Source organism: Phascolarctos cinereus, unplaced genomic scaffold, assembly GCF_003287225.1.
Source record: "Phascolarctos cinereus isolate Bilbo 61053 unplaced genomic scaffold, phaCin_HiC Scaffold_1;HRSCAF=81, whole genome shotgun sequence".
Classification (NCBI taxonomy): Eukaryota; Metazoa; Chordata; class Mammalia; order Diprotodontia; family Phascolarctidae; genus Phascolarctos; species Phascolarctos cinereus.
In genome coordinates, this window is record NW_027555514.1 from 281196373 (window position 1) to 281223897 (window position 27525).

A 27525-nucleotide genomic window follows, 5' to 3' on the forward strand; every position below is an offset into this window, starting at 1 on the left:
CCATTTTGCACATGGGGAAACTTGAGGTAAACAGATTGAGTGCCCAAGCTCACACAGCTAGTAAGTATCCAAGGTCAAACTCGAACTCGGGACTTCTTGATCCCCGGGCCCATCACTCTATCCACCTCAGCACCTAGCCTTATGTATTCCAACTCCAGAGGCTGAGGGAGAGGGAATGATCGACAGACGTCTGGTTGACTTCAGGGAGATCCGTTATGAAATGGGGGGTCGGAAGCAGTTCAGTTAATAGCTTTGGAGTCAGAGGACCTGGGATTGAATGCTGCCTAGGCCTCCTCTCTTCTGCCTTGGGCAGATCACTGGAGTTCTCTGGGGCTTAGTTGCCTAATCTGTAAAATGAAGGAGTTAGATGATTTCCAGGGTCCCTTCCAACTCTAAATCATATAGTCCACCTGCCCTCTTCCTCAGTTGCCCCATCTATAAAATTGGAGGGGGGGTGGGGATTGGAGATCGCTTCAAACCCTAAATCTATAATCTTGGGATCTTTCAGAAGAACATTTTCTGGTGTTCTGTGTAGAGGAGCTCACCGAGTCCTTAAAACAAGGTGAGGTAGGTGCTCATTTGATATTCTCACTTGATACAAACTGAAGCTCTAAGAGATGAGTGACTTACCCAAGGGCCCCCGGAGCTCTAGACCTGGAAGGAACCTAGGAAAACCAGGGATTTAGCTGGGTCCTCACACTTGGTCAATCCCTGTTCTGAGGCCCCTCGCAGCTCTGACATTCCCTCTTCTCACTGGCTGGGTGACCAGAGGCAAATGGCTTCCTTCTCTGAACCTGTTTCAAGGGAGGGGACCAGCCTTAATGAGTCCTCATCCCCCTTTCTAGCTTGGTGATTCTAAGCCTTGTCTTTATTTTCTACTCTGTCCTCCTTCAGGTCTCCACCCACTGGAACTGGCCAGGTTGTCCCCAGCCAACCCTCACCCCGGAAGAGGGGAGCTGGCAGATTAGCCTGCTAATCCCCTTGTCCTCCCAGACAGCGGGGGCCGGGGCCTGGACCAGCCAGTCAGACCTGCTCTAGGGACATCCGGGAGAGCTCCATCCCAAGTCCTTCCAAGGCCATGGCTCCCCCATGAGCCACACCCTTCAGGACGGTGCCTATCCCCTAAGAGAAGGCCAAGCAACAGGAAGGGGGTGAGGAGAGGAAAAAGTACCATCCACACAGAGATCGGCCGACCATTCCCTTCCCTCGACGGTCCAGGACAGCCCCTGGCAGGGGAAAATCTGAAGTTGGGGCGCGGCCTTCTAGCCCCTTGACCATCCATCGCCCTCCAAGAAACAGGTCAGCTTGGACATGAGGAGGGTTGAGCAGCCCAAGGCGGCCGGGCCGGCGCTGGGCTGGATGTCTGGCTCCCATAGGAAAAGGAGACCGATGAAGGCCGAGCTGACGGCAGACATGATCAGCCCACCCCTGGGCGACTTCCGCCACACCATGCACGTGGGGCCGAGGCGGGGACGTCTTCGGGGACACCTCCTTCCTCAGCAACCACGGCGGGGCCGGCCGAGGTGGCGGGCGCTCTCCCAGAAGCTTCTTGCTCCGGACCCTGCAGCAGGTCCGGCGGGGCGGGCCTCCTCCCCGGGGCTTCGCCTCCTCGGCCGCCTCCTCCCCCCCGACCCCCCTGCCATCTCCCCCATCATCAAGAACGCCGTGTCCTTGCCCCAGCTCCACCAGGCAGGCTACGACAGCGTGGTGGTGAGCAAGCTGAACTTCCGTGACAGCCCCCGGGGGTCCCCCGATGGGCACCGTGGCTATGGTGAGTGAATTCTTCCCACCCACCCCACCCCCTCTCCCTGTCCCCGGCTGGCTCCCTCCAGTTCCCCCGTCTTGCATTTCACATTATTTCACCTCTGAGGCCCAGCAGCACCTGGCCTACCCGAGGTCTTAATAGATATTCGTTCAATTTAGGGAGGGTAGATGGTGGTGTTGACGAGCCCTGGGTTTGGAGACCCATCAAAGACTCGGGTTCAAGTGCAGGCTCTGCTTTTTCCTAGCTGGTGACCTTGGGTGAGTCACTTCACTTCTGGACCTGGTTTTTCCCCTCGCCAAAACGAGGTTGGACTGGGACGCAGTCTCATCTGTAAAGTCAGGTTGGACTCGATGATGATGATAATGGCTGGCATTTTTCATCTTATTTTAAAGTTTACAAAGTGTGTGAGTCTCCCCGCTCATCCCCCCTTCCCGGGGAGGTAGATACTGCAGGTGTTGTAATCCCCATTTTACAGAGCAGTAAACAGAGGCTCAGGTAACCAGACTTCTGCCCACTGGCGCTGGAGGGGAGATCTGACCCCAGCTCTTCCGGACTGCCAGGAACAGTACCCCGTGCAGGACAGCTCACTGCCCCTCGGGCACCCTTCCGGCCCAGTCTTGCGCTTCCGAGATGTCCCCAGGCCCTTCTAGCTTTAATAGTCCAAAGCTTAAGGGAACTGGTTTCCATCTTTGGGAGAGCGAGCAGGGTACTCGAGTAAGGGGCTTGCCTGGCCTAGAGACAGCCATGGAGCAATGCCGCCACCTTGTGGCAAAAAAAAATCACACGCCCCCAGAAATTAGGCTCATCCCTGCAGAACTGGAAAGTATTTTTAGTCCAATCCCCCCATTTTGCGGATGAGGAAACTGAGACCTAGTGGGGTGAAGCACTCGTCCAACGTCTCACAGGCGCACACAGGTAGTAAGCAGGAGGGGTGGGATTTACACCCAGATTCCCTTGCCTTAGAGCCAGTGGATTTTGCAAAGCACCGGGCAGAGAGACCTTGGGATCTAGGCTGTTGGCCTGACCTAACCAAGCACATCACTCCCTGGTTTCTCCATTGGTCCAGAGTTATTCACAAAGGCTCAGGTGGATTCAATTCAATTCACAGGGGGTAGGGCATGGCCCTGGTGACCTTGAGTTGTATCCCTAGTTCCTCTCACACAGTAGGTGCTTAATAAAGACTTAATGAGTGAATGTTGAATGTGTAGATCATCAGATTGGTCTGTAAGCTGACAGGACCAACACGCTGGTAGGTGGGGTGGTGGATAGAGCGCTGGACCAGGAGTTGGTCAAGTCCTGAGTTCAAATCCAGCCTCCATTTGAAATCCATTTGAACTGAAGAAGACTCATCTTCCTGACTCCAGGCCCAGCACTCTATCCACTTCGCTACCTCGCTGCTTCTGGAGCCATGAAGATGTGAGTTCAAATCAGACTTGGGCACTTAGTAGCCGTGTGACCCTGGGCAAGTCACTTCACTCATTTGCCTCAGTTTCCTCCTCTGTAAAATGAGCTGGAGAAGGAAATGGCGAACAACTGCAGTATCTTGGAAGAGGCCAAGAAAACACCGAACAGAATCACAGAGTCATACAGGACTGAAAACAGCTGAACAATAACCCAAGAAATGGAGATCATAAGAGCATCTCCCTCTCAGGGTTGTTGTGAAGATCAAATGAATATATACGTGTGTGTGTACAGCACTTTTTTTATTTGGCTAGGCAATGGAGTTAAGTGACTCGCCCAGGGTCACACAGCTAGTAAGTGCTATGTGTCCGAGGCTGGATTTGAACTCAGGTCCTCCTGACTCCAGGGCTGGTGCTCTATCCACTGTGCCACCTAGCCGCCCTTGTACAGTGCTTTACAAACCTGAGGGTGCTATATAAATGCCAGTCCATCATCATCACTCCTGACCTGTTCCCTGTACATGTGGGAGGTGGAGGCAGCATGATGCTGGGGGTGGAGAATCAGCCTCTTGAGTCAGGAAGTTTGGGTCCAAGTCCTGATTTTGACTCTTCCTGGCTGTATGACCCTGGTCAAGTCACTTCCCTTAGTGCCCAGGACCCATTTCCTCACTAGGAATCTGATGAAGTCGCTGGTGTGGTTTAAAAGGGGGTGGGTGGGAAGTGATGGACTAGGAGTCATGGGGACCTGAGTTCAAGTCTTGACTTCCCTACTTACCAGAGATGTGGTCTTAGGCGAAGTACTTGACCCCCAAGTCTTAGTTCCTTTATAAAACGTGGCTCTAAGCGGGTGTTCTATCTGCCTCCCTGGGGATGTCAGATGAAATTAAGTACTTCATCTCCGAACTCCGTGCCTTTTCTCTGGCTGTGCCCTGTGCTTAGAACGCTCTCCTTCATCTTCCTCTCCTGGCTTCCTCGTCTTCCTCCCAAGTCTCAGTTAAAGGCCCGCCTTCTGCAAGAGACTCTTCCTGAGGCCCCAGAATGCCGGTCCATTCCCTCTGTGATTATCTTCAGGAAATCTGGTCTAGGACTCGGAGCTCCCTGAGGGCAGGAATTGTCTTTGTCTACACTGCCTGGCACACTGTTCAGTCATTTTTAGTCACGTCCAACTCTTCATGACCTCACTGGACTGGTTTGCCATTTCCTTCTCCAGCTCATTTTACAGATGAGGAGACTGAGGCAGACACGGTGACGTGACTTGCCCAGAGTCACACAGCTACTAAGTGTCTGAGGCTGGATTTGAACTCAGGTCTTCCTGACTCCAGACCCAGGGTGCTATGCACTACGGCGCCATCCAGCTGGCACATAAGGCCCTTGATGTCAGTTGGCTAACTTCTACAGAACTCTGAATTCATTGTTATGGGTGATAATAATAGACCCAAATCTCTAAGCTTTTGAGGTTCACCAAGGGCTTTCTTCCCAGCTATCTTGTGAGGTAGGCAGTATCCCCATTTTAACGGATGGATAGACTGAGGCTTGGAAAGGTCCCAAGTCAAACAGCTAGAAAATAGAAGTTTGGGTTCCTGCCCACACAGTGAGTACATCCTAAATGCTTTTTTATTCATTCAGATCAGGGCCTTCATGTGATTCCTGGTCCAGCCCTGTTCCCATTCTAAGTAGGTATTTCTGCCACCCAGCACAGGCAGGGCACAAAGCCCAGAGACCCCTGCCCTGGGTGCGCTGACCGGCCCTCTGGCCTCGCTGACATCCATCACTGGCTGAACTCCAGCTCTCCTGGCAGGACCGCTAGGACAGGGGGCTTTGCCTATCAATGGAGGCTGAAAAGCCCAAGGGGTTATGATTACTGTTAGACTCTTTATTTACAGGCTCAGCAGAAGTTGGTGTCCAAGGACCTGGGTTCAGGTCCTGCCTGCCTTTGCAGCTTGCTATTCTGTGTGACCTTGGGCAAGTCACCTATAAAATGAGGTCATAGCCTAGAGGTTCTCTGAGCCTTCTGGGACTCAGATTATGTTGACGTTCTTGTCTATCCAAACCACTTCTAGCTTAGAGAGAGCCATAGTCCCCCATGCCATCAAGATTTCAGGTCACATTTATGGGAATCTTGAACAAGGCAGAGAGATCTTAAAATTGAGCTTGGGTTATTAACATTCCAGAATTGAGCAACTGAGTCCCGATCACAGCCCTCCTCCCACTGGGAGTTAAAGAAAGGGACCTTTGGCCCTCTGCCTGCTCAGTGGAGAAAGTTAGGTGCTAGAGAGGCAAGATTATGAGTTAAATTGAGTTATCACCCTTAATCCCTTTAAGGAAAGGACTTCTTTGTTGCTTTGTCCTGACCTGCCTACCTACCGTCTTCCCTAGGGGCTTTTCTTTTTCTTTTTTCTAGGCAACTGGGGTTAAGTGACTTGCCCAGGGTCACACAGCTAGTAAGTGTCACCTAGCTGCCCCCCTAGGGGCTTTTCCATGTCTGGAAAGGGTTTTAGAGAAGAGAACTATTTCTTAATGGGGCAGCTAGGTGGTGAGGTGGATACAGCACTGGGCCTGAAGTCTGGAAGATCTGAGTTCAAATCCAGCCCCAGACACTAACTAGCAGTGTGACCCTGGCCAAGTCATTTCACCCCTATTTGCCTCAGTTCCTCATGTATAAAATGGGTCCACACTGGAGAAGGAAATGGTAGGCCACTCCACTATCTTCATCAAGAAAGCTCCCTGGACAAAGTCGTGGAGGGCCAGACATAGCTCAACAACAAACATGACTTTAGAAACGTGCCTCCACACCTTGTCGTATAGCCTCGCACAAGCCATTTTTCATCCCTGGGCCTTGGTTTCTCAATCGGACCTCTAGGGCCGAGCCCAGGTTCCAGGTCCCCTTGGCCTCTCCAGACGGCCTCAGAATCCTCCCCACTCTGAATCTCTGAGCCATATGGAATAGAAGAGCATTTTTCATGGGCTTGGGGGGTCAGGCACTGTGTTAGGTGCCTGTGATAGGAACAGAAGAATGAGCCGCTGCCTGAGGCCACAGACACGTGGAAGAGGGCTTGGCTTGTGGGTGCCCGGCCGGCCAGCCAGAGGGTGGTGGACGGAGCGGCCAGGACTGGCCCTTGGAGCTCACTCAGAGCCTGTCTCCTCTTGCCCTTCCAGGTCTGGATTCTGGATTCTGTACCATCCCTCGCCTTTTACCCACTGAGAGGCCCCTGGACAAGGACAGCTCCTATCCTTCAGAGTCTGACCTGCCTCGATCGGACTCAGAGACTGATCTGCCTCGCTCTGATTCAGAGCCCAAGCTCCATCGCTCTGACTCCATGCTCTCCTTCCGCCTAGACCTAGGTCCCTCCCTCCTCAGCGAGCTCCTCAGTGCCATGAGCCTGGCGGAGGTGCCTGGGAAAGAGCCAGGCCCAGCCCAGACGGCAGAGCCCCAGCCCCCAGCCCCAGAGCCCCAACCTCAGGGACATTGTCCCAATGGGGTCTCAGTGTCAAAGAGCCCCACTGGGGAGAAGCCAGGGAGCCTCCAGCCGGAGAAGCCGAGAGCAGCCGCCAGTATGAACCCTGCCAGGGGACACTGGGTAGGCAGCTGGGGGCCCAGGCCCCACTATAGCGAGGCCACTGCTCGGCAAGAGCTCGCTGGAGTGTTACCTCAAAGCCGGGCCTCATGGGAGAGCCAGGATGAGGGACTGGGGGTCTCCCCTTGCTGGGCAAGGAGCAGCTCCGAGAAGGAGCCGAGGAGGGTCCCGGTCCCCAGCACAGTTCAGGCAACCGCATTCCAATTTGCCGATGAGGATGATGAGGTGAATATGTGAGTGTAGCCCTGCTGGCCCAGCCCCGGGACCTCCAGTGAAGTCCCCCCTCCCACCCCATCTTGGAGGGCAGAGGATTTGGCGTGGAGGGGAGTGATCCACTTCACCTAATAGGACAAGCGGCAAAGCCAGGAGCTGGAAGGAAGTGGAGGGCAGGTGAAGGGACAAGAAAGGAACTGGCATTGCTTCAAATCCCACCCCCCCCCGGCCCTGTCCCACCAGCTCATCTTCCCCAGGCCAAACCAGAGTCTGTGGAGTTGGGGGAGACTTGGCAGGAATCCCCCTCCTTGGCCATTCCATTCCCACCCACCCCCCTACACACATATCCTTCAAAGGGTGGTCAGGGGGGCAGGGCAGGCTTGCCCCCACACCATCCTCTTCCTGGTCAGATGAGGCTTCTAGGGCTAGGGAGGTGGGTTCTCACAGAGGGACAGCTGAGGGCAATTTGTTCTGGGGAACAGTCAGCCCAGAGGGCCTGAGAGCCTGCTCTGACCCCACCTCCAGCCTTGGGCACCAGATGCCCAGCTTCCCCCCAATGCCACACCCACAGCCTAGCTGGGGCCATACAGTGGAGCCTTTGTGACTAGGGGAGAGGAGGGAGGGGGGGACAGCACAGGAGCCCATTGTCCTCACCACCACACTTTGTTGGCCAACCCGCAGGGGGTCCATTCCAGGCTGTGAGGAGGGGGCTTTCCTTACCTCAGGGGTGCCTCCTGCCTCCCATTAGGGCTCCCTGCTGGGGACTGGAATGTGGCTCCCTAGCCCTTGCCCCTGACCCTGGGATGAGGGACCCTCTTCTGCTCCCCCCCTCACCCCCACCCACTCCCATCTCTTCCAAACTGTTTTAAAAGCCATAACCAAAGGTCACCATGACCTCAACCAGGAGGAATGCCTCGCCTTGGCCTTCTGGCCATCCAGAGATCTCTCTGTCCAGCCTGATTAAAAGAGGAGGGTTTGGTTTTTTGTTTGATTTTTTTTTTATATACAGACTCATTCCTCCAGATGATGCAGAGAAACTGTCTCTCTTCTTGTCTGTCTCCCTCACCACCAGCTACCCTAGTGCCTGGACAGCCCAGCTCCCTCCCAGAGAATGGTGGGACATCCATTCTTCACTTCTACCTGTGGGGTAGATGTCATGGGCTGAGGGGCCTCCCCAGCTGTAGGCATTGGGGGCAGAGGGGAACAGATCGGTAATGAATAACAAGACTGGAATGTCCTGGCTGATAAAGGTGCAGGTGCGTGCCTGTGTGCAGGAGATGGGGGAACGAGCCTTATCTCCCTTTCCGGGAACGTGGGGCTTAGACCCTCCCCTGCCTGCCCCCAGGTGCCTGGCACAGGGTGCTGCCAGAAACAACAGAGGCTCACATTGCTGGAGAACTCCAAGGCTTACAAAACACAACAGCCCTGGGAGGAAGAGTCCTTTTCACAAAGTAGGAAACTGAGGCCCTGAAAGGTGAAGGAGTGATTCACTCGAGGACATCCCCCAACCAGAAATGGGTCTCACGCGATTTCCCCACTTTCCTCCTGGCCCCTTAATCAGGGCAACGGGGGCCTCAGAGGCAAGAATCTGGTTCTCGTCCTGGCTCCAGACTTCATCCTTCTGGCCACTTGTACTCTTGAAGAGAGTTCTAGATGAATTCTAAGGGTCCTACTAGACCTGCCCACCTTCTAAGATCTCTAAGCTTTGTCATTCTAGGTAGAATTCCGAGGCCTCTCCCAGCCCTGACATCCCCTGTTCTAAGGCCTCTCTCAGTGCCCATTACTGGCTGTCATAGTGCAGGATGGAAGAGATGGAAGAAAGAAGTCCAAACACCCACCACCCATAGTAAGGGCTGGGAAAAGCAGATTACTAGGAAACACCAAAGCCTGGGTGGTGAGAAAGAAGAAACCTTTATTGGGGTTAAGAAGGGGGGGAGCTGCTCAGGCCCGCCACCCTCTGTCCTCACTCCACCTTGAAGGAGGTGAGGCTGATTCCACCCTTCACGCAGCAGTAGGGGAGGTGGCCTTGCCCCCTCCGGTTGGGGAATTTCACTTGGTGACCGTCAGGAAGCTTCACCTGGAATTCATCTTCCTCAAAGGTCACAGTCAGCTGTGGAGGGGGGAGAAGGGAAAGAAAGCCGGGGGTTATCCAAGAATCCCAATCAAGCAAAGACCATAGGTGAATCCTGAGTCTAGGGCTGGAAGGAGGCCATCTGAGTCCAGTCCATTTGTTCACAGATGAGGAAACTGGGGCCGAGTGAAGTGTGATTTGTGCAAGGACCCACAGAGAGACTTCGGTCAGAACCGTTGTCTCCACCACATCACTCTCTGCGCCTGTTAGGACTGGCAGGTAGAGGGGGAGCCTGGGAGATAAGATAGCTATTTCCTCCTAAATAACAGAGAAGACTCATCTCCCCGAGTTCCAATCTGGCCTCAGACACTTACTAGCTGTGTAACAAAGTCACTTCACTCTGTTTGCCTCAGTTTCCATCTGTAAAATGAGCTGGAGAAGGAAATGGCAAACCACTCCAGTATTTTGCCAAGAAAACCCCAAATGGAGTCATTTGGACCTGGGCACAGACATCAGCTCTGCCCTGACTGGCTGTGTGACCTCAGGGAGGTACCTTTCCCTCTCTGGGTCTCTTTTTTTTTTAAAGTCTTTAGGCAATTGGGGTTAAGTGACTTGCCTAGCATTACACAGCTAGTAAGTGTCAAGTGTCTGGTCTGAACCCAGATTGGAACTCAGGCCCTCCTGACTTCAGGGCCAATGCTCTATCCACTGTGCCACCTCGCTTCCCCCTCCTCTCTCTGCGCCTCAGTTCTCTTACCTGTAAAATAAGGGGAGCCCTTCCAGCTCTGAGGACTAGGCTCCTAATAGCTCAGAACCCTATGGAGCCCTTTAGGGTTATGAAGTAGTCCCCCCTTAATCTACACGGATTGTGCTGGGGGCCGAACCTGCCCTCCTAGAGTGGACCTTCTGTCCAGGGGAACAAAAGGTCCATTCATCTAATCTAATTCCCTCATTTTACTGATAAGGGAATTAACCCAGATAGGGAAGGCCATTTACCTAAGTTCACACAACAAGTAAGTGAGGGAGTGTGGCCTGAGTCACCTAATCTTCATCTTGGATAAGCTTATCAGTATCAGGACTGGTTAGCACTTTTCAAAGTGTCTAAATAGATGTTCACATGATTTATTTGGCCCTCACCTGGAACCCTATTACAGAGCTATCATGGACATTATCCTCCCCTTTCACAAAGGAGAAAATGATGCCAAAGTGAAATACCCAAGGTCATCCAGCCAGTATCTGGTGGGATTGGAACCCAGGCCTCTCTCCCCCAGGTCCACAGCTCTTAGGGTTAGCCAACCCTGCCTTTCCCACTAGACCCGTAACGCACCTCTACCCCTGTCCCCTATTCTCACCTTTATCTCTGTCCCTGGCTTGAAGCACACGTGACCGTCACGGTGCTCCTTCTCCCAGCTGCCGCCATTTTGGGAGTTGCAGACGATAATGTTCTCCTCAAATCGGGGGTTGAAATGCAGTGCCAGATCTTGAGGACCACTGCCCAGATTAATAGCAAACCTGCCAATGTGGAAGGGCAGGGAGTGAGTGGTCAGTCTGGGCCATGAGAGTAGGATAGGAGAAGAGATTTGTCCTCAAGGTATCCCAGAGGGCAGAAGCTTGAAGGTCTAGTGACAGCAATTTGTTTCACATATTAGGCCCAAGAGAGAGGAAGCAACTCATGGAAAGAGAACTCAATTTACAGAGGAGGAAAGTGAGGCCCAGAGAGGTTAAGTAGCTTTCCTAAAGCTGCACAGAGGTGGGATCTGAACTCAGGTTTTCTGACTCCAAATGTCCCTAGGAAGGCTTGGCACTGACCAGAGGCTTCCTCTGACTCGAGAGAACCAGAAGGTCTTTGGCAGAGGAGGACAATCTGGAGATGTTCACCTTTTACTAAAGACTGAAAATGCAAGCTGTATTAGCTCCTCCATAGCTAATGGAAGGGATGGGGAAAAGTCAAGAGTTTAGGGCGAATCTGGCTGGGGCTGGCATCGCCAACATCGGGAGTCTCCCTATAGAGCCCATGCCAAGAGGCAGAGGCACAGAACGCTGGACCTGCAGGGCCTGCTAGCTGGGTGACCTCAGGCAAGTTCCTTCACTTCTCTGAGCCTCTGTTTCCATATCTCCCAACCTGCCAGGGCTGGCGTCTGGAGAGCATTTCCTAAACCTTAAAGGGACCTGTGATTTCTCTGAGAAAGGAAACTGCAGGTGAAGATGCTCCCTCTACCGAGGCAGACTAGCAGGCCTACAATGTGTAGTCCTGGGAGTCACCTGAGGCACTAAGGGAAGTGAGTTACCTAAGGTCACACAGCCAGTAAATGGTGGGACTTGAACCCAGACTTGAACTGGAATCCCATCAAAGGTGGGACTTGAACCTGGACCTTGGAGGCCAGCTCTGCCTACCATGCCACACTGCCACCTTCAGGGCTCTAGGAATGAGGCCTTCAATATCATTAATTAGCTAGAGTTTCGGTTTTTTCCTTTGGGGAGAGAAAGCAATAAGCTGTGGTAGGAGGATGATTCACCCTGTGTGGCTGTGATGGGAGTGAAGGGCAGAGAAGCCAAGGGTCAGAGGACACTGGGTTAGCCACGATCCCAATCCCACGAGCCTTCAGGAAGGGCCACTGTGCCAGGAGCTGAAGCCAACAAGACTGATGCTAGTGTCTGCCCTCAAGGAGCCCACGCTGTCTCGAGGAAAAAGCCATGCACACACATGTACAAAATACATATCCTCTTCTCAACTTTGGTGTCCTGGCCAGAGGCACCACCCCCAGTCAGGTCCTTAGGTGCATCATGCTGGTGCCATCCTTGGTGCCTCACTGGTGCTCACCCCACATACCCAACGTGTTACCAGAGGTCAATGCTTCCATTTTTACAAATCTCTCCTCTAATGGGGCCCTCGTTCCTTCTACCCCAACTATTGCTCGCCATCTTCCAGCTGGCTTCTCTGCCTCACCTCTCATCTCTCCAATCCATCCTCCACCCAATGGCCAATGTGGTTTTCCTAAAAACAGGGTCAGACTGGACCACCCATCTGCTCAGCCTTCAGTGTTGTTGCTGTTTTTTTAAATTCAATTAATTAATTTTTAGTTTTCAGCATTCACTTTTATAAGATTTTGAGTCCTCAACCTCTCCCTCCAGGATGGCACGCAATCTGAGATGGGCCCCACATGTACAATCATATTAAACACGGTCCATGTCCTTCAACCATGTCCCCAGAGCCAGCAGGATCCTCCTGAGCAGGTCTGATGAGGCAGAGCACAATGGGACCGTCACCTCTCCACGCCGGGAAGCAGCCCAAAGTTTCATTAGCTCCTCCTGTTGTTCAGTCATGTCTGACTCCACGTGCACAGATGTTCAGACACATCATCTTGGGGAACAGCTATACCTCTTCGTTACCTCCCAATCTGTTTCAAGAGTAGCTAGGTGGTGAAGTAGATAGTGCCAGGCCTGGAGTAGGGAAGAAGACCTGACTTCAAATCCAGCCTCAGACACTTACCAGCTATCTGTGTGACCCTGGGCAAGTCACTTTACCCTGTTTGCCTCAGTTGCCTCATTTGTGAAATGAGCTGGAGAAGGAAACGGCAAACTGTTCCAGTTTTTTGCCAAGAAAATCCCAAATGGGGTCATGAAGGGTCAGACATCACTGAAATGACCGAACAGTACCAACAAACAATATTCACAGCATTCTACCAGTTTAGAAAAAAAAAAATTTAAAGGCAGTGAGCTTAGTGTGGCATGCATGACCTATTCCCAGGAAACCCTAACTCTGATCCTAACCCTAATCCTGCTGGCTCTTTGTAATCACCACTTCCCTTTCTAAATGTTTGCCAACCATCTCTTTAATGGTCTCTTCTGGGATTTTCCCAGCTCCCCAGGTCAGGTTCAAGTGGTCTAGAGTTTGCAAACTCTGTTCTCTTCCCTCTTTGGAGAATCAGGACAAGCTTTGTCCTTCTCCGATCTTCCTGTCCCTGCCCTGTTTCCCATGACCTTTCCAACATCTCTGACAGAAGCCCCGTAATCCCCTTCCAGTTCTTTCAGGACCCAAAGAGGAAATTCCCCTGGGCCAGGTGACGAGAATTAAGCAAGGGCAGCCCGGTGCTTCCTGACTTATCTGGGGTAGAAACACCCTGTTAGTTATAGTTCTCATCACTTTCACAACCTGTTCTGAGATTTTTATCATTCTCTGATACGTGGTATTCTAAGTTGAACGTTCTGTTACTCTGTCACTTAGAATTCTAGTGTGAGTCTAACATTCTGTGACATGCCACGATTCTGTTACCCACCCAAACTGTGGACCTTCCTCGGCAGGGGTTCGGGCGTGCCCTCTGAGAATTCCTTGATAATCCCCAGCTCCCCAGGACAGCCGGCTCCCTATCCCACCCCCCCAACCCCCAGATTTACCAACTAGCGTCATCATTAATTTTCCCTTTCAGCTTCAGCATCATCCCCTTCTTCAGTTCCATGTGGTAAAGCTCCATTTTGTTCTGCCAAAAAGAGGACAGGTTTGTAACGATCTAGCATCCTTGCTTCCCCCATCATGTCCCCCCTGTCACTACCCTGGTCCCCCCAATGTCAGAAGGCAAAGGAAGGCGCCCCGGGGGCCAATCTGGTGCCAGGCTTGTTTTCAATCACCTCCTCTCCATGCTCACCCCAAAGGCTGGCTCATCTCTACCAGTGGTCAGAGAATGGATCTCCCCATGCGGACACTTGCTAGCAGGGTAACCTGGAGCAGCCCATAACCTTCTGAATCTTGGTTTTCCTCATCTATTAAATGTAGACGGTAACCCTTGTACTAGCTGCCTAGCATCCATTAAGAAGCCCTTTCCCATCCCCAAGGCCACCACCTCCTCTCTCTGCACATCTCATCTGTCACAGTTGGCAGCTTCTTGTTTCCCCATTAGACTGTGAGCTTCTTGAGGATAGGCACCATCTTCTGCCTTTCAATGTGCCCCACTTGCTCCTCATTCATTTTCAAAGAGGACCTGTGATGTCACGGGCAACATCTCGACTTGTTCGTGAATTAGATTTAAGTGAGGCAGAGCTGTGCAAAGTCGCCAGCCTCACTCTCTCTTCCAAAGCCATCAAAGTCCAGTGGCAAGATGAAAGTCAAGATGGCGCCACACAGAGCCTGCTTCGGCCACCCTCACGTGCCATTGTACAAGTACCAATGTACCACTGGAACAAATGCTTCTCATCTTTCCATTCTGCCAAAGAAGTCTTTACATGCTTAGGGTAGACATCCCCCTAACTCACTGATGGGTTTGAGGCCTGTCAGTTACCCTCAACCTGGTTCAGCCTTTCTGCCAAAATGGCTTACTAGGGTGTGGCCTTGAATGCTTCAGCTTCTTGGAGCCACAGGTGAGAGCTAGGTTGGGTAAAGGCGGACACCAAAGGTAGATGAGCAGCCCTCACACCAGAGGTGCTGGTCCTGAATGAATACACCATACACTCCATGTACCAGTATGTGGTATACAGTAGGTGCTTAATAAATGCTTATTGATTTGAATCAAGCTGGGAGGGTACTTAGAGACCTTCTAGTCCAATCCTCTCACTTCAGAGATGAGAAAACTGAGGCTCAGAAAAATGAAGTGACTCACCCTGGGTCCCACACCCTGTAAGTAGCCACTGTGACTAAAGCATAAGTAAACCGCAAGGTGCCTAGCACTGAGCCTCACACAATAAATACAATGGTGAATTGATTAGAGTTGCAGGCAAAGTAAACAATCCTTGTTAGGATTACCTGATAGAGCCAATCACTCAAAGGTGCTGGGCACTCCTCCCCGCTTCATCCTCCTGGGGGCCTTGATATTTTAAATGAGGAGGCTAGGGAGGGCAATCTCCACAGAGGACAAAGAAGTTAAGCAATAATGGTGAGATTTCAGACATTGTGACAAGAGAGGGGTAAGATCGGATGGGAGAAGGGGGTTTTCTCTGTTTCCATTAAAGCACGCCATAAAAATGACTGACTCTTCACCCTACACTGAAGGTACATGGACTGTCCGTTCCCTTCTCAACAGCCTGGCACAGGACAGTCAGAACAACAATGGATCTGAAGTCAGAGGCTTCACCTCTTCCACCACCTACCTCAGGTGAGCCACCCTCTCCTGCCTCAGTTTTCTCATTTGTAAATGAGAGGGGGTTGGCCTCAACGACCTCAGAGGACCCTTCTGGTTCTACATCCATGATGTAGAGTCCCTCTGTGTGTGTGCACACAAAAACACACACACACACACATACACGTGTATGCACACACACATACACTGTCTCTCTGTGTCTGTCTCTCATACACACATGCACGCATGCACACTCATATATACTCTGTCTCACACACACAAACACACACACGCACACACACACACACGTGTATGCACACACACATACACTGTCTCTCTGTGTCTGTCTCTCTCACACACACATGCACACACACACACTCATACATACTCTGTCTTACACACACAAACACACACATGCACACACACTGTCTCTCACACACACGCAAACGCATATACACTCTCACACACACATACATATACACACATGCATGCATACACACACACACTCTGTCTCTCTCACACAGACATGCACACACACTCACACACACACTGTCTCTCTCTCTCTCACACACACATATACATATACTGTGTCTCTGTCTCTCATACACACGCGTGCATACACACACACACGCATGCACACTCTCTGTCTCTCACATACACACACGCATGAATGTGAACACACACACTCTGTCTCTCTTACACACACACACTGTCTCTCTCACACACATATACACATGCTCTCTCTGTTTCCTCTCTCTCACACACACACATGCATGCATGCACACACACACTCTGCCTCTCTCGCACACACATACACATGCACATGCACACACACTGTCTCTCTCACACACATATATACACACACTCTCTGTCTCTGTCTCTCACACACACACACATACACACACATACATACATACATACACACTGTCTCTCACACACACATGCATGCACAGGCATACACACTCTTTGTCTCTCTCACACACACATGCATGCACGCACACACACACACACACTCTGTCTCTCTCTCTCTCTCTCTCTCACACACACACACACACACACACACACACACACCACATAGAGAATTTGAAAGTTGGAAGGGGCCAAAGTCTACTGAACTGTGGCTATAGTGGAAGTAGAGATTGGAGGGGCCTAGAGTCCCCAGGTAAGGTCTCAAAGGATTTATCCAATTGGCAATTTGGGGAGCCAAAAGCGGGGAAAGATTAAGGACAGAATCAACTAATCAATGAGAATTTAACACTTGGCATATGCAAAGGCATATACATGCTAAGCACTGGGGATACAAAATAAAAATTTGACCGTGCCTGCCCTCAAGGAGCTTATAGTCTATCAAAGGCAACAATATGCACACATACAGTTATGTATAAAATGTATACAAAATTACTGACATTTCCTAGTTGGGTGACCCTGGGCCAGTCACTTCACTCTGTTTGCCTCAGTGCCCTCATCTCTACAATGAGCTAGAGAAGGACATGGGAACTTCCTTCCAGTATTTTTCCAAGAAAACCCCAAAAGGGGCCATGAAGAGTTGGACATGACTGGAAATGACTAAACAACACAAACACTGGGGGGAGATGTCAGCAATTGAGGGGGGTCAGGAAAGGCCTCATGGGGAAGACAGTGTTTAAACCGAGCTTGGAAAGAAGCTGGGCATTGTAAGAAGCAGGGATGAAGAAGGAGTACGTTCCAGGAAGGAAGGGGTCAGCATTTTCTGCAAAGGCATAAAGCACAAGAAGGGTCTCACGTAGCCAGAGTCAGGACCTGAGCTGGAAGAATCCTAATTGCTATTTAATCCCTTGGGTAAGTTGCTTTCCCCTTTCTGGGCCTCATCTGTAACAGGGGGAAAAGGAGGCTGGAATCAATGGTCCCTTCCAGCTTTTAATTGACGGTCCTCTAGAATGAGAGCCACCTTTTCACCCCTTCCTCCACTGGACCCTCACAACCCTTTCTTAGAGACAGGCTAGGCAGGTGGGCAGCCCGCAAAAGCTTTGTGACTCGTCCGCTACACAGGTGACATCGGGGAAGGACAAGGACTGGCACCCAGGTGTCCTGATGCCTAATCCAGGGTCCTTTCCATGATTTCATATACCAAAGACTGGCAGGGCAGGAGGAGGATGGGGAGACCCAAAGGAAGACAGATAAATGAGGCAAAGGAAGAAGAGGAGAGAGCCCTCCCCACCCCAGCTTTGAGGTTACCTCTGACATCTTTGTTACAGATGAAGGAGTGACTGGCAGATACTGTTTGCAGTAACTTGGGGAGATCTGCTCTGAGCCCCAGAAGTAGCAAGGAGCTTATAGCTCCCAGCTGTCCAGATAGAAGGTTACACATTAACTCTGGGAAGGTTACAAACCTGGGGACTTTGCCCAAGGAGTCTGAACTCTCCTGGAGTATCTCCACTTCTCATCTTCCTCTCCTGAAGAACAAACACATTATCTATGCCTCTTTCTTCCTCCACGACCCTGGGCCAGGAACTTTCTGTACCCCATCTGCCTGTCAGCCCTAGAACTAAAACTTTGGGCACCTGGGGCCAATTCTGTAGGATTCAATTATTTAGTTTCCAATTAATTTTTAATCTATATTTCCACGGCCCTTTGTTACATGTAATTTTTATTGCATCATGATGTGAAAAGGATGCATTTAATATTTCTAGCTTTCTGCATTTGATTGTGAGGTTTTTATGCCCTAATACATGGTCAATTTTTGTGTAGGTGCCATGTATCACCGATAAAAAGGTATATTCCTTTCTATCTCCATTCAATTTTCTCCAGAGGTCTAGCATATCTAGCTTTTATAAAAGTCTATTCACTTCCTTAACTTTTTTCTTATTTATTTTGTAGTTAGATTTATCTAGTTCTGAGAGGGGGAGGTTGAGGTCCCCCTCTAATATAGTTTTACTGTTTATTTCTTCTCGTAACTCACTTAATTTCTCTTCTAAGAATTTGGATGCTATACCACTTAGTGCATATGTTTAGTATTGATATTACTTCATTTATGGTACCTTTTAGCAAGATGTAGTTTCCTTCCTTGTCTCTTTTTAGATCTATTTTTGGTTTTGCTTTGTCTGAGGTCAGGATCACTATTCCTACTTTTTATACTTCAGCTGAAGCATAATATATTCTACTTCAGCCTTTTACCTTTATAGTGCATATGTCTCACTACTTTAAATGTGTTTCTTGTAAACAACATAGTGCAGGATTCTGTTTTTTAACCCACTCTGCTATTCACTTTTGTTTAATGGGAGAGTTCATCCCATTCACACTCCCAGTTATGATTACTGTGTATTTCCCTCCATCCTATTTTCCCCCTTTTCATACTCTTCTCTCTCCTTTCATCTTGTCCCTCCTCACCAGTGTCTTGCTTCTAACCACCGCCTTTCCCAATCTGCCCTCCCTTCTATCAGCCCCCCCCTTCTTCCCCTTTCCACTCTTAGCTCCCTATAGGGTAAGTTAGACTTTTCTACCCAACTGAATGTGTATGGTATTCCTTCTTTGAGCCAAATCCAATGAGAGTGAGGTTCAAACAATGCTCACCCCCCCTTCTTTCCCTCTACTGTAATAGTCCTTTCATGACTCTTCACGTGATATAATTTACCCCATTCTGCTTCCCCCTTTCCTATTTTCTCAGTACAATCCTTTTTTTCTTAATTTTTTTTATCATCACATAAAAGTCAACTTACACCCACACACTTCGTCTAAGTATACTCCTTCTAAATGCCTAATAGAAATACAGTTATTAAGAGTTATAAGGGGGGGGCGGAGCCAAGATGGCGGAGTGAAAGCAGTGACTTGCTGGAGCTCTCCCCCAAACCCCTCCAAATACTCATAAAAATGGCTCTAAACAAATTCTGAAGCAGCAGAACCCACAAAAAGACAGAGTGAAACAAATTTCCAGCCCAAGACAACCTGGATGATTGATCAGAAAGGTGTATCGTGCCGTGCTGGGAGTGGAGCGCAGCGCGGTGTGGGTGCGCAGGCCTCAGCCAACGGGAGCAGGCCTCAGATGACTGAATCGCCGGCAGCTGTGGAGGTTTCCAGACTCCTCAATCCACCAATGCCAAAGACAACTTAAAAGGTCAGTGGGAAAAGTCTGTTTCTGTCAGTGCTGAGAAAGGAAAGTGGGCTCTCAGCTCCATTCCCCAAGAGCTTGGCGGGGGGGGGGGGCAGCTGCTTCCAAGCTTCCAGACCACAGACTGAGGGGGAATCCAGTGGCTGATCAGAGAGGGATTGCAGGAATCTCTTTGCCAGTCCTGAGGCAGGACTCTCTTGCTTTGCCCATGTTTGGATCTGGGTCACAGTTCTGGGCAGCGGTTCTGGGGTGAGGAGGAAACTGGCATGGTGGAGCTTGTAGTGGCTGTGGAGAGGAACCTCTCCTTACAGTTACAGGACAGAAAGGAATACTTGTGGTCACAGGCCAGGAAAGGAGTAAACACCTTGCCCCTTATCATACCACCTTGTGAGAACTGAAAATTTACAGGTCCCTACAAGTATCTCTGAAAACAGCTGCATAAACCCCAAAGCTTGGGACAGTACACTCTCCACATTGGAAGCAGGCTCTTACCTTAACAAAGAGTTTAAAACTCAAGTAATTGTCCGGGATCATGAGCAAGCAGCGCAAAAAGAGTCAGACTATATTATCTTACTTTCGTGAAGAAGAAGATCAAAATATACAACCAGAAGAAGACAACAAAGTCAAAGCTCCTACATCCAAAGCCTCCAAGAAAAATATGAATCAGTCCCAGGCCTTGGAAGAGCTCAAAAGGGATTTTGAGAAGCAAGTAAGGGAAGCAGAGGAAAAACTGAGAGTGATGCAAGAAAATAACGAAAAACAAGTCAACAGCTTGCTAAAGGAGACCCAAAAAAATACTGAAGAAATTAACACCTTAAAAAATAGCCTAACCCAAATGGCAAAAGAGGTCCAAAAAGCCAATGAGGAGAAAAATGCCCTAAAAAGAAAAATTGGCCAAATGGAAAAGGAAGTCCAAAAGATTACTGAAGAAAATACTTCCTTAAAAATTAGAATAGAGCAATTGGAAGCTAGTGACTTTATGAGAAATCAAGACACTGTAAAACAAATCCAAAAGAATGAAAAATTAGAAAACAATGTGAAATATCTCATTGGAAAAACAACTGACCTGGAAAATAGATCCAGGAGAGAGAATTTAAAAATTATTGGACTATCTGAAAGCCATGATCAAAAAAAGAGCCTAGACATCATCTTTCAAGAAATTATCAAGGAAAACTGCCCTGATTTAGTAGAACCAGAGGGCAAAATAGAAATTGAAAGAATCCACAGATCTCCTCCTGAAAGAGATCCCCAAAGGAAAACTCCTAGGAATATTGTAGCCAAATTCCAGAGTTCCCAGGTCAAGGAGAAAATATTACAAGCTGCCAGAAGGAAACAATTCAAGTACTGTGGAAACACAATCAGGATAACACAAGATTTAGCAGCTTCTATTAAAGGACCGCAGGGCATGGAATATAATATTCCGAGGGCAAAGGAGATAGGATTACAACCAAGAATCACCTACCCAGCAAAACTGAGTATAATTCTTCAGGGGAAAAAATGGTCATTCAGTGAAATAGAGGACTTTCAAGCATTCTTGATGAAAAGACCAGAGCTGAATAGAAAATTTGACTTTCAAATACAAGACTAAGTGGAACATGAAGAGGTAAACAGGAAAGAGAAATCATAAGAGACTTATTAAGGTTGAACTGTTTACATTCCTGCATGGAAAGATGATATTTATAACTCATGAGACCTTTGTCAGTATTAGGGTAGTTGGAGGAAAAATTATATGTATGTATAGATAGATAGATAGATAGATAGATAGATAGATAGATAGATAGATAGATAGATAGAGGGCACAGGGTGAGTTGAAGATTAAGGGGTCATATCTGGAGAATAAAATTAAGGGATGAGAGAGATTATACTAGAGAAGAAGAAAGGAGAGGTAGAATGGGGTAAATTATCTCACAAAAAAAAAAAACCAGAAAAGTCTCTTACTGTGGAGGGGAAAGGGGGAAGGTGAGAGGGAATGAGTGAATCTTATTCTCATAGGATTTGGCTTAAGGAGGGAATAACATACACATTCAATTGGGTATGGAAATCTGTCTTACCCCACAGGAAAATAGGGGGAGAAGGGGACAAGAGAGCAGGGGATGATAGAGAGGAGGGCAGATTGGGAAAGGGGTAATCAGAAGTAAATACTTCTGAGGAGGGACAGGGTCAAAAGAAAGAATAGAATAAATGGGGGCAGGATAGGATTAAGGGAAATAGAGTTAGTTTTTCACAACATCTACTATGGAAGTTTTTGCATAACTGCACATGTACAACCTATATTGAGTTGTTTGCCTTTTCAATGAGGGTGGGTGGGGAGGGAGGAAGAAAGAAAATCTGAAACCTAAAGTTTTAAAAACATGTTTAAAAAAAATGTTTTCACATGCTACTGGGAAATAAGAAATATGGGAAATGGGGTGCAGAAATCTATCCTGCCCTACAGGAAAATAGAAGGGGAAGGGGATAAGAGAAGTGGGGGGAGAGATAGAAGAGAGGACAGACTAGGGGAAGGGATATTCAGAATGCATGCCTTCTTGGGGTGGGGGGAGGGGTGAGATGGGGTGAAAATTTGGAACTCAAAAACTTGTGGAAGTAAATGTTGAAAACTAAAAATAAATAAATTTATATTTTTAAAAAAAGAGTTATAAGTATCATCTTCCCAGGTAGGGATGTAAACGGCTTAACCTTATTGAATACCACTTCTTTTTTTCCTGTTTACCTCTTTATGTTTCTCTTGAGTCTGATATTGGAAAATTAAATTTTCTGTTCAGCTCTGGTCTTTTCATCAGGAAGGTTTGGAAGTCCCCTATTTCATTGAATGTCCTTCTCCTCCCCTGAAAAATTATACCCAGTTTTGCTTGGTAGTTGATTCTTGGTTGTACTATGAACGCCTTTGCCTTCTAGTATATCATATTCCAAGCCCTCCAATCTTTTAATGTAGAAGCTACTAAGTCCTGTGTAATCCTGACTGTGGCTCCTTGATATGTGAATTGTTTCTCTCTGGCTGCTTACAGTATTTTCTCCTTGATCTGATAGTTCTGGAATTTGGTTACAATATTCCTTGGAGTTTTCATTTTGGGATCTCTTTTAGGAGGTGATTGGTGGATACTTTCAATGCCTATTTTACCCTCTGGTTCGAGGATATCAGGGCAGTTTTCCTTAATAATTTCTTGAAAGATGCTGGCCAGGCTTTTATTTTTATCATGGCTTTCAAGCAGTCCAATAATTCTTAAATTATCTCTCGCGGATCTTTTTTCCAGGTCAGTTGTTTTTCCAATACAGCATTTCACATTTTCCTCTATTCTTGCATTCTTTGGATTTTGATTGACTGATTCTTGATGCCTCATAGACATGTCATGAGCTTCTATTTGTCCAGTTCTAATTTTTAAGGAATTATTTTCTTCATTTAGCTTTTGTGCTTCCTTTTCCATTTGGCCAATTCCACTTTTAAAGGAGTTGTTTTCTTCTGTGGATTTTTTTTTCCATTTCACCAACTCCTATTTTTTAAAGAGTTGCTTCCTTCAGTCAGTCAATTTTTGTGCTTCCTTTCTTGAGGGCTGTTGACTTCTGTCATAATTCTCTCGCATCACTCTCATTTCTTCTCCCAATTTTTCTTCTACCTCTCTTATTTGACTTTTAGAATCCTTTCTGAGCTCTTCCAAGAGGGCTTTTTGGGCCTGACACCAATTCACATGGCCTTAGAGGCTCTGCATGTAGGCATGTTGGCACTGTTGTCCTCTTCTAAGTTTCTGTGTTGGTCTTCCCTGTCGCCACAGGTAGCTTTCTATGGTCAAGGCTCTTTTTTGGTTTGGTTTGGTTTGCTCATTTGAACCCATATCCTTTGCCTCTAAAATCCAGCATTCTTCCCACTACAGTGTGCTAAAAATGGGGTAGCTAGGTAGTGCAATGGATGGAGCACAGGATCTGGAGTCAGGAAGATCTGAGTTCAATGCCAGCCTCAGATGCTTACTAGCAGCGTGATAATAGGCAAGTCACTGAATCTCTCTATTTGCTTCAGTTCCTCATTTGCAAAATGGGAATACACTGGAGAAGGAAATGGCAAACCATTCCCATCTCTTTCCCAAGATAGTCACACAGAGTCGGGCATGACTGAATGACTAAACAACAATGTGGAAGGCATCTATTAAACTGTGGCACAGAGGAAAGGGTGGGCAGAGGAGAACAGGGACAGAGGAGAGTGGATAGAGGAAACAGGGTGGGGGGGGTGCCTAGAGAGAAAGTGTTCCTGAATCACAGAATGGGAGAAGCTGCCAGCCATTATGCAGGGGGAGGGAGTATTTCGGGAGGCTCAAAGGGGACGAAGGTTCTAACAAGGAGGGTGGGCAAGGATTTGAGGGATCCTTAAGCTGAGGTGGGGCCTCCTTATACGATTCTAACAGTGGAGGGAGAAGGGATTCCTTCAACTGGAAACAGATCCTGGATAATAATCATCAACAAATATTTATTTAATGAGTTGCAGGGCACTAGAAAGACCAAAGGAGAAGGAAGAGGCAATGAGGTCACCTTCAGAGACAGGGTGGCCAGTGTAGCCCATCTGCCTTTACTGGTGGTATGGCGACGATTAATATCACTCCTGCCTCATCAGATTTCTTTTGAGTTAGAATGACATCTCAGGCCAACCTGGTTCACAGTATTCTTCTCCTACACCTGCCCACCCCCCCCACCCCCCAGAAAAAAGTCAGGCACTGGTCTTTCCATGGCTGTAACCCAGAAGCTTCAGGATCAAACTGACTTGGCTTTTAAAGCCCCCTCCTACTTCCTTCCCTTCTTCTACTTTACTCTCCTCCACACACTTGGGGTTCAGGAATGCTGGTTTCCCAGGTGTTCTTCAAACAAGACACTCTCATCTCCAGACTCCATATCTTCTCTCTGGCTGTCCCCCATGCCTCCTCTTCTCTGCCTCCTGGCTTCCACCTTCTGCAAGAATCCCTTCCCATTCCAGGGTAATGCTCATGCCTCTTCCAATTTATCATCTCCAATTGATCCTGCTATAGTTTGTTTCTACAAGGTTGCTTTCGTGTTTTCTTTTGCATGAGAGTGTGAGCTCCGTGAAAACAAGGACTGTTTTTACCACTCTTTGTATCTTCAGCCTTAGCATGTTCCTGCCATATATACAGTAGGTACTTAATATATGCTTCTTGACTTGACTTGATTTCCACCACCCCATTCCCATAGAGGGTAGGACAACGTAGTGTGGAGGAAAGAACCCTGGACTGCAAGCCGGAGGACTCAGGTTTGAAGCTCACTTCTGCTACTTGTTACCTGTATGATCTTGGGAAAGTCACTTTCTCTAGACATGCTTTAAAATCAGGGATTTGGACTTGATCATCCCTAAGGCTCCTTCCAGATCAAAACCTGCAGTCCTAATGCTAACTGTCATGTATGAGGTGCTTTTAGGATTACAAAGAGCTTTCTTAATTACTACTCAGTGAGGTGAGGAGTCTAAGTGTTATTCAGTTCAGTTCAGTTGTTTTTTTAGTCATATCCAACTCTTCATGACCCCATTTGGAGTTTTCTTGGCAACAATACTGGAGGTTTGCCATTTCCTTCTCCAGCTCATTTTACAGATGAGGAAACAGAGGCAAACAGGGTTAAGTGATGCCCAGGGTCACAGCTAGTGAGTGTCTGACACTGGATTTGAACTCATGACTCCAGGCCAGGTGCTCTATCCACTATGGCACCACCTGGCTACCCTCTAAGTGTTACTACCATCCCTATCGGAAAGATGAGGACTGGGAGGAGCAGAGGAAAGGTCAGGTGGTTTGCAGAAATAGGATCAGAGCCAGGACTTGAAAAACAGGGTCTTGTGACTGCAAGGCCAACATCTCCCACCCAGTGCCCTCTACACAAGCAAAGCAAACTCAGACCCCACTGGGCTCCACCAGCCCTGGGGCAGACTTGTTTTCTTTTTAATAAGTTCACAGGACCCTACCTGTGGAGCTGGAGAGGACCTCAGAAACCATCTAGACCAACCAGCCCTTGTTTTACAAATGAAGAAACTGAGGCCCAAGGAGGGAAGCAACTTGTCTAAGGTCACACAGGTGATAAGCAGCAGAGCCAGGATTCTAAATCACGTCCTCCGACTTCTTCCTCCAGGTGTCAGCTGCCACCCCACCTTCTCCAAGAAGCCCTTCCCAGTCCTCCTCAATCTGAGTGCCTTCCTTCAGACCACCCCCAGTTCATCCTACGCATAGCTTGTTCATACAGAGTTCTTTGAATGACGTCTCTCCCGTTGGACTGTGAGCTCCTTGAGGGCAGGAACTGTCTGTTGCCTTCCTTTGTATCCCAGTGCCTGATGCATACAGCAGGTACTTAATGCTTATGGATCTGGTTCTGATTTTCTCTCACACCAAATCCAGTACTCTTTTCACGATGCATCCCCACATTATTAATTCGTTTCATTTTTACATCACAACTATTTCTGGAAATAGCCACCCTCCCTAACTCCTCTCCAGTAACGAAGAAAATAACCAAGAAAAATTAACCTTGCCTAACAATTTATACAACGCTCTGATCTAGTAGCCCCCCACCTCTCCTGGACAGCCCGGGCATCCTTTACAGTCAACAAGTATGGGAAGCAACATGGTGCCCTGGAAACAGCCTTGGGACCAGCGTCAGGAGACCTGGGTCTTTGCCTTACCCTACTCATTAACTTTGTGGCCTAGAAAAATGACTTTTCTGGGCCTCATCTGTAAAATGAGACTGCTTCTCCACAGACTACTGTTAGGATGAAAGGAGAAGGCCTACCATCATGTTCTAAATGTAGGCTGCCCCTGAATACAGGCTGTGGAACATAGCTCTGAATAGGCTGAATATAGATCTCTAAAATGAGATCTCACAAGCTCCTAATAATAACACCAGCTCATATTTATTTGGTGCTTGCTATGTGCCAGACACTGTGCTAAGAGCTTTGCAATTATTATCTCATTTGAGTGTCACAGTGACCCTGGGAGGAAGGTGCTATTATTATCCCCATTTAAAATTTGAGGAAACTGAGGCAAACAGGGTGAAGTGACTTGCCCAAGGTCACATAGCTAGGAAGTATCTGAGGCTGGATTTGAACTCAGGTCCCATAAGATGTAGAAGGTCTCTTGGAGATCATCTAGGCCAATCCCATTATTTGACAGAGGAGGAAACTGAGGCTCAGAGAAATGTCAGAAAGAGTAATTCTTTAAAAGGAAATATCCATATATACGTATATATTATATATACATACACACAGATAGGTGTGTAGAGGTAGACAGAGACTGACATAGAGAGACAGAGACAGAGAGACCAAAAGAGAGGGAGACAGCAGGCAGGCAGACAGAGAGACAGAGAGATGGACAGAGAGAGAAGGGGAAAGACATGCACACAAAGACAGAGAGAGAGGGAGGGAAAGACAGAGAGAGGTGAGAGGGAGAGACAGAGAAAGAAGGGGAGAGACAGACAGACAGAGAGACAGAGAGATGGACAGAGAGAGAAGGGGAAAGACAGAGAGGTGAGAGGGAGAGACAGAGACAGAGAGAAAGAAGGGGGAAAAGAGACAGACAGACAGAGAGACATGCCCTAAAAAAATAACCATCATAGGCTATACTTGGATTTGGGAGCAAGTGCCACACAATTTCAATGACTACATTATGGGAAAGCCTTTGCTGAGTACAAAGTCTGGTCCTATTATGAATGACTGAGGGTGTACTGTAGCCTTGCCACTGTGCTTCCCATGGGGGAAGTTAACAAAGATGCACAGGGCACAGAGGTAAGCAATGCTTTTGGGAAGATGAGACCCTGACATTCAACAATTGGACAGGAAATAAGCCTTGAGCAGGGTGTCACTGATTGAGTGATACGGAAACTTGGGTGTAGGGACAAATCATGAAGGGGAGGGGGCCTCTCCATTGCCTCTGGGATGAGCCTTGACTTTAGTCTGGTGACAGCACTTTTATAGCTACCAAGTCTTGTCAATTTTACCTTTTACATTCAACCCCTTGGTTCACATAACTACCTCCCTAATTCAGCCCTCATCTCCTCTCCCTTGGGTTACTGAAAGAACCTTCCTCAAAGAAGGCTTGCAGGAGAAGGTGGGACTGAGCTGGGCCTTAAAGACTAGGGAGGATTGGGAGGGGACATGCCTTTCAGAGTGGGGCCGGACACTAGGAATCAACCTCCATGGATGATAAAATGGGGGTAGCTATTTCCCATGGAAAGGGTGTCCAAAAGTTAACCAAAGATCAGAGGGGAGAGGCAGAAGGCTCCTTTCTCTGCTGCCTGGTACCTGGGGCCTCACCAAGCGGAAAGGAGGGTGATGCCCACCCGAGCTCCCCCACGAGGACTCTGGCACCTTATAGGACCTTGGAGGTCTTCCAGATCAATGCTTTC

The 27525-nt window shown here is 48.5% G+C and overlaps 2 protein-coding genes across 8 annotated transcripts in view; one reads left to right on the forward strand and one right to left on the reverse strand.

Annotated features, from left to right (window-relative positions):
* Window positions 1–1089: 1089 nt before the first annotated feature.
* Window positions 1090–7935, forward strand: CDC42EP1 (CDC42 effector protein 1). Its single transcript, XM_078150477.1, is given in 5 exon segments — window positions 1090–1137; window positions 1267–1458; window positions 1460–1624; window positions 1627–1771; window positions 6322–7935. Coding segments are annotated over 5 exon segments (1206 nt in total). The 3' UTR covers window positions 6978–7935.
* A 910-nt stretch (window positions 7936–8845) lies between these two features.
* Window positions 8846–27525, reverse strand: part of LGALS2 (galectin 2) — a 36719-nt gene continuing 18039 nt past the window's right edge. For 5 of the 7 annotated variants that reach the window (XM_078147273.1, XM_078147269.1, XM_020982544.2 and 2 more), the window contains 3 exons: window positions 13420–13502; window positions 10377–10536; window positions 8846–9063 (listed from right to left, as the gene is read on the reverse strand). In XM_078147273.1, coding sequence (XP_078003399.1) covers window positions 8917–9063; window positions 10377–10536; window positions 13420–13496 — 384 coding nt within the window. In that variant the 5' untranslated portion in view covers window positions 13497–13502 and the 3' untranslated portion in view covers window positions 8846–8916. Of the gene's footprint in view, window positions 9064–10376; window positions 10537–13419; window positions 13503–14758; window positions 15081–17285; window positions 17431–27525 lie in introns of those variants that run through there. The other 2 variants (XM_020982546.2, XM_020982547.2) reach the window with 2 other exon arrangements.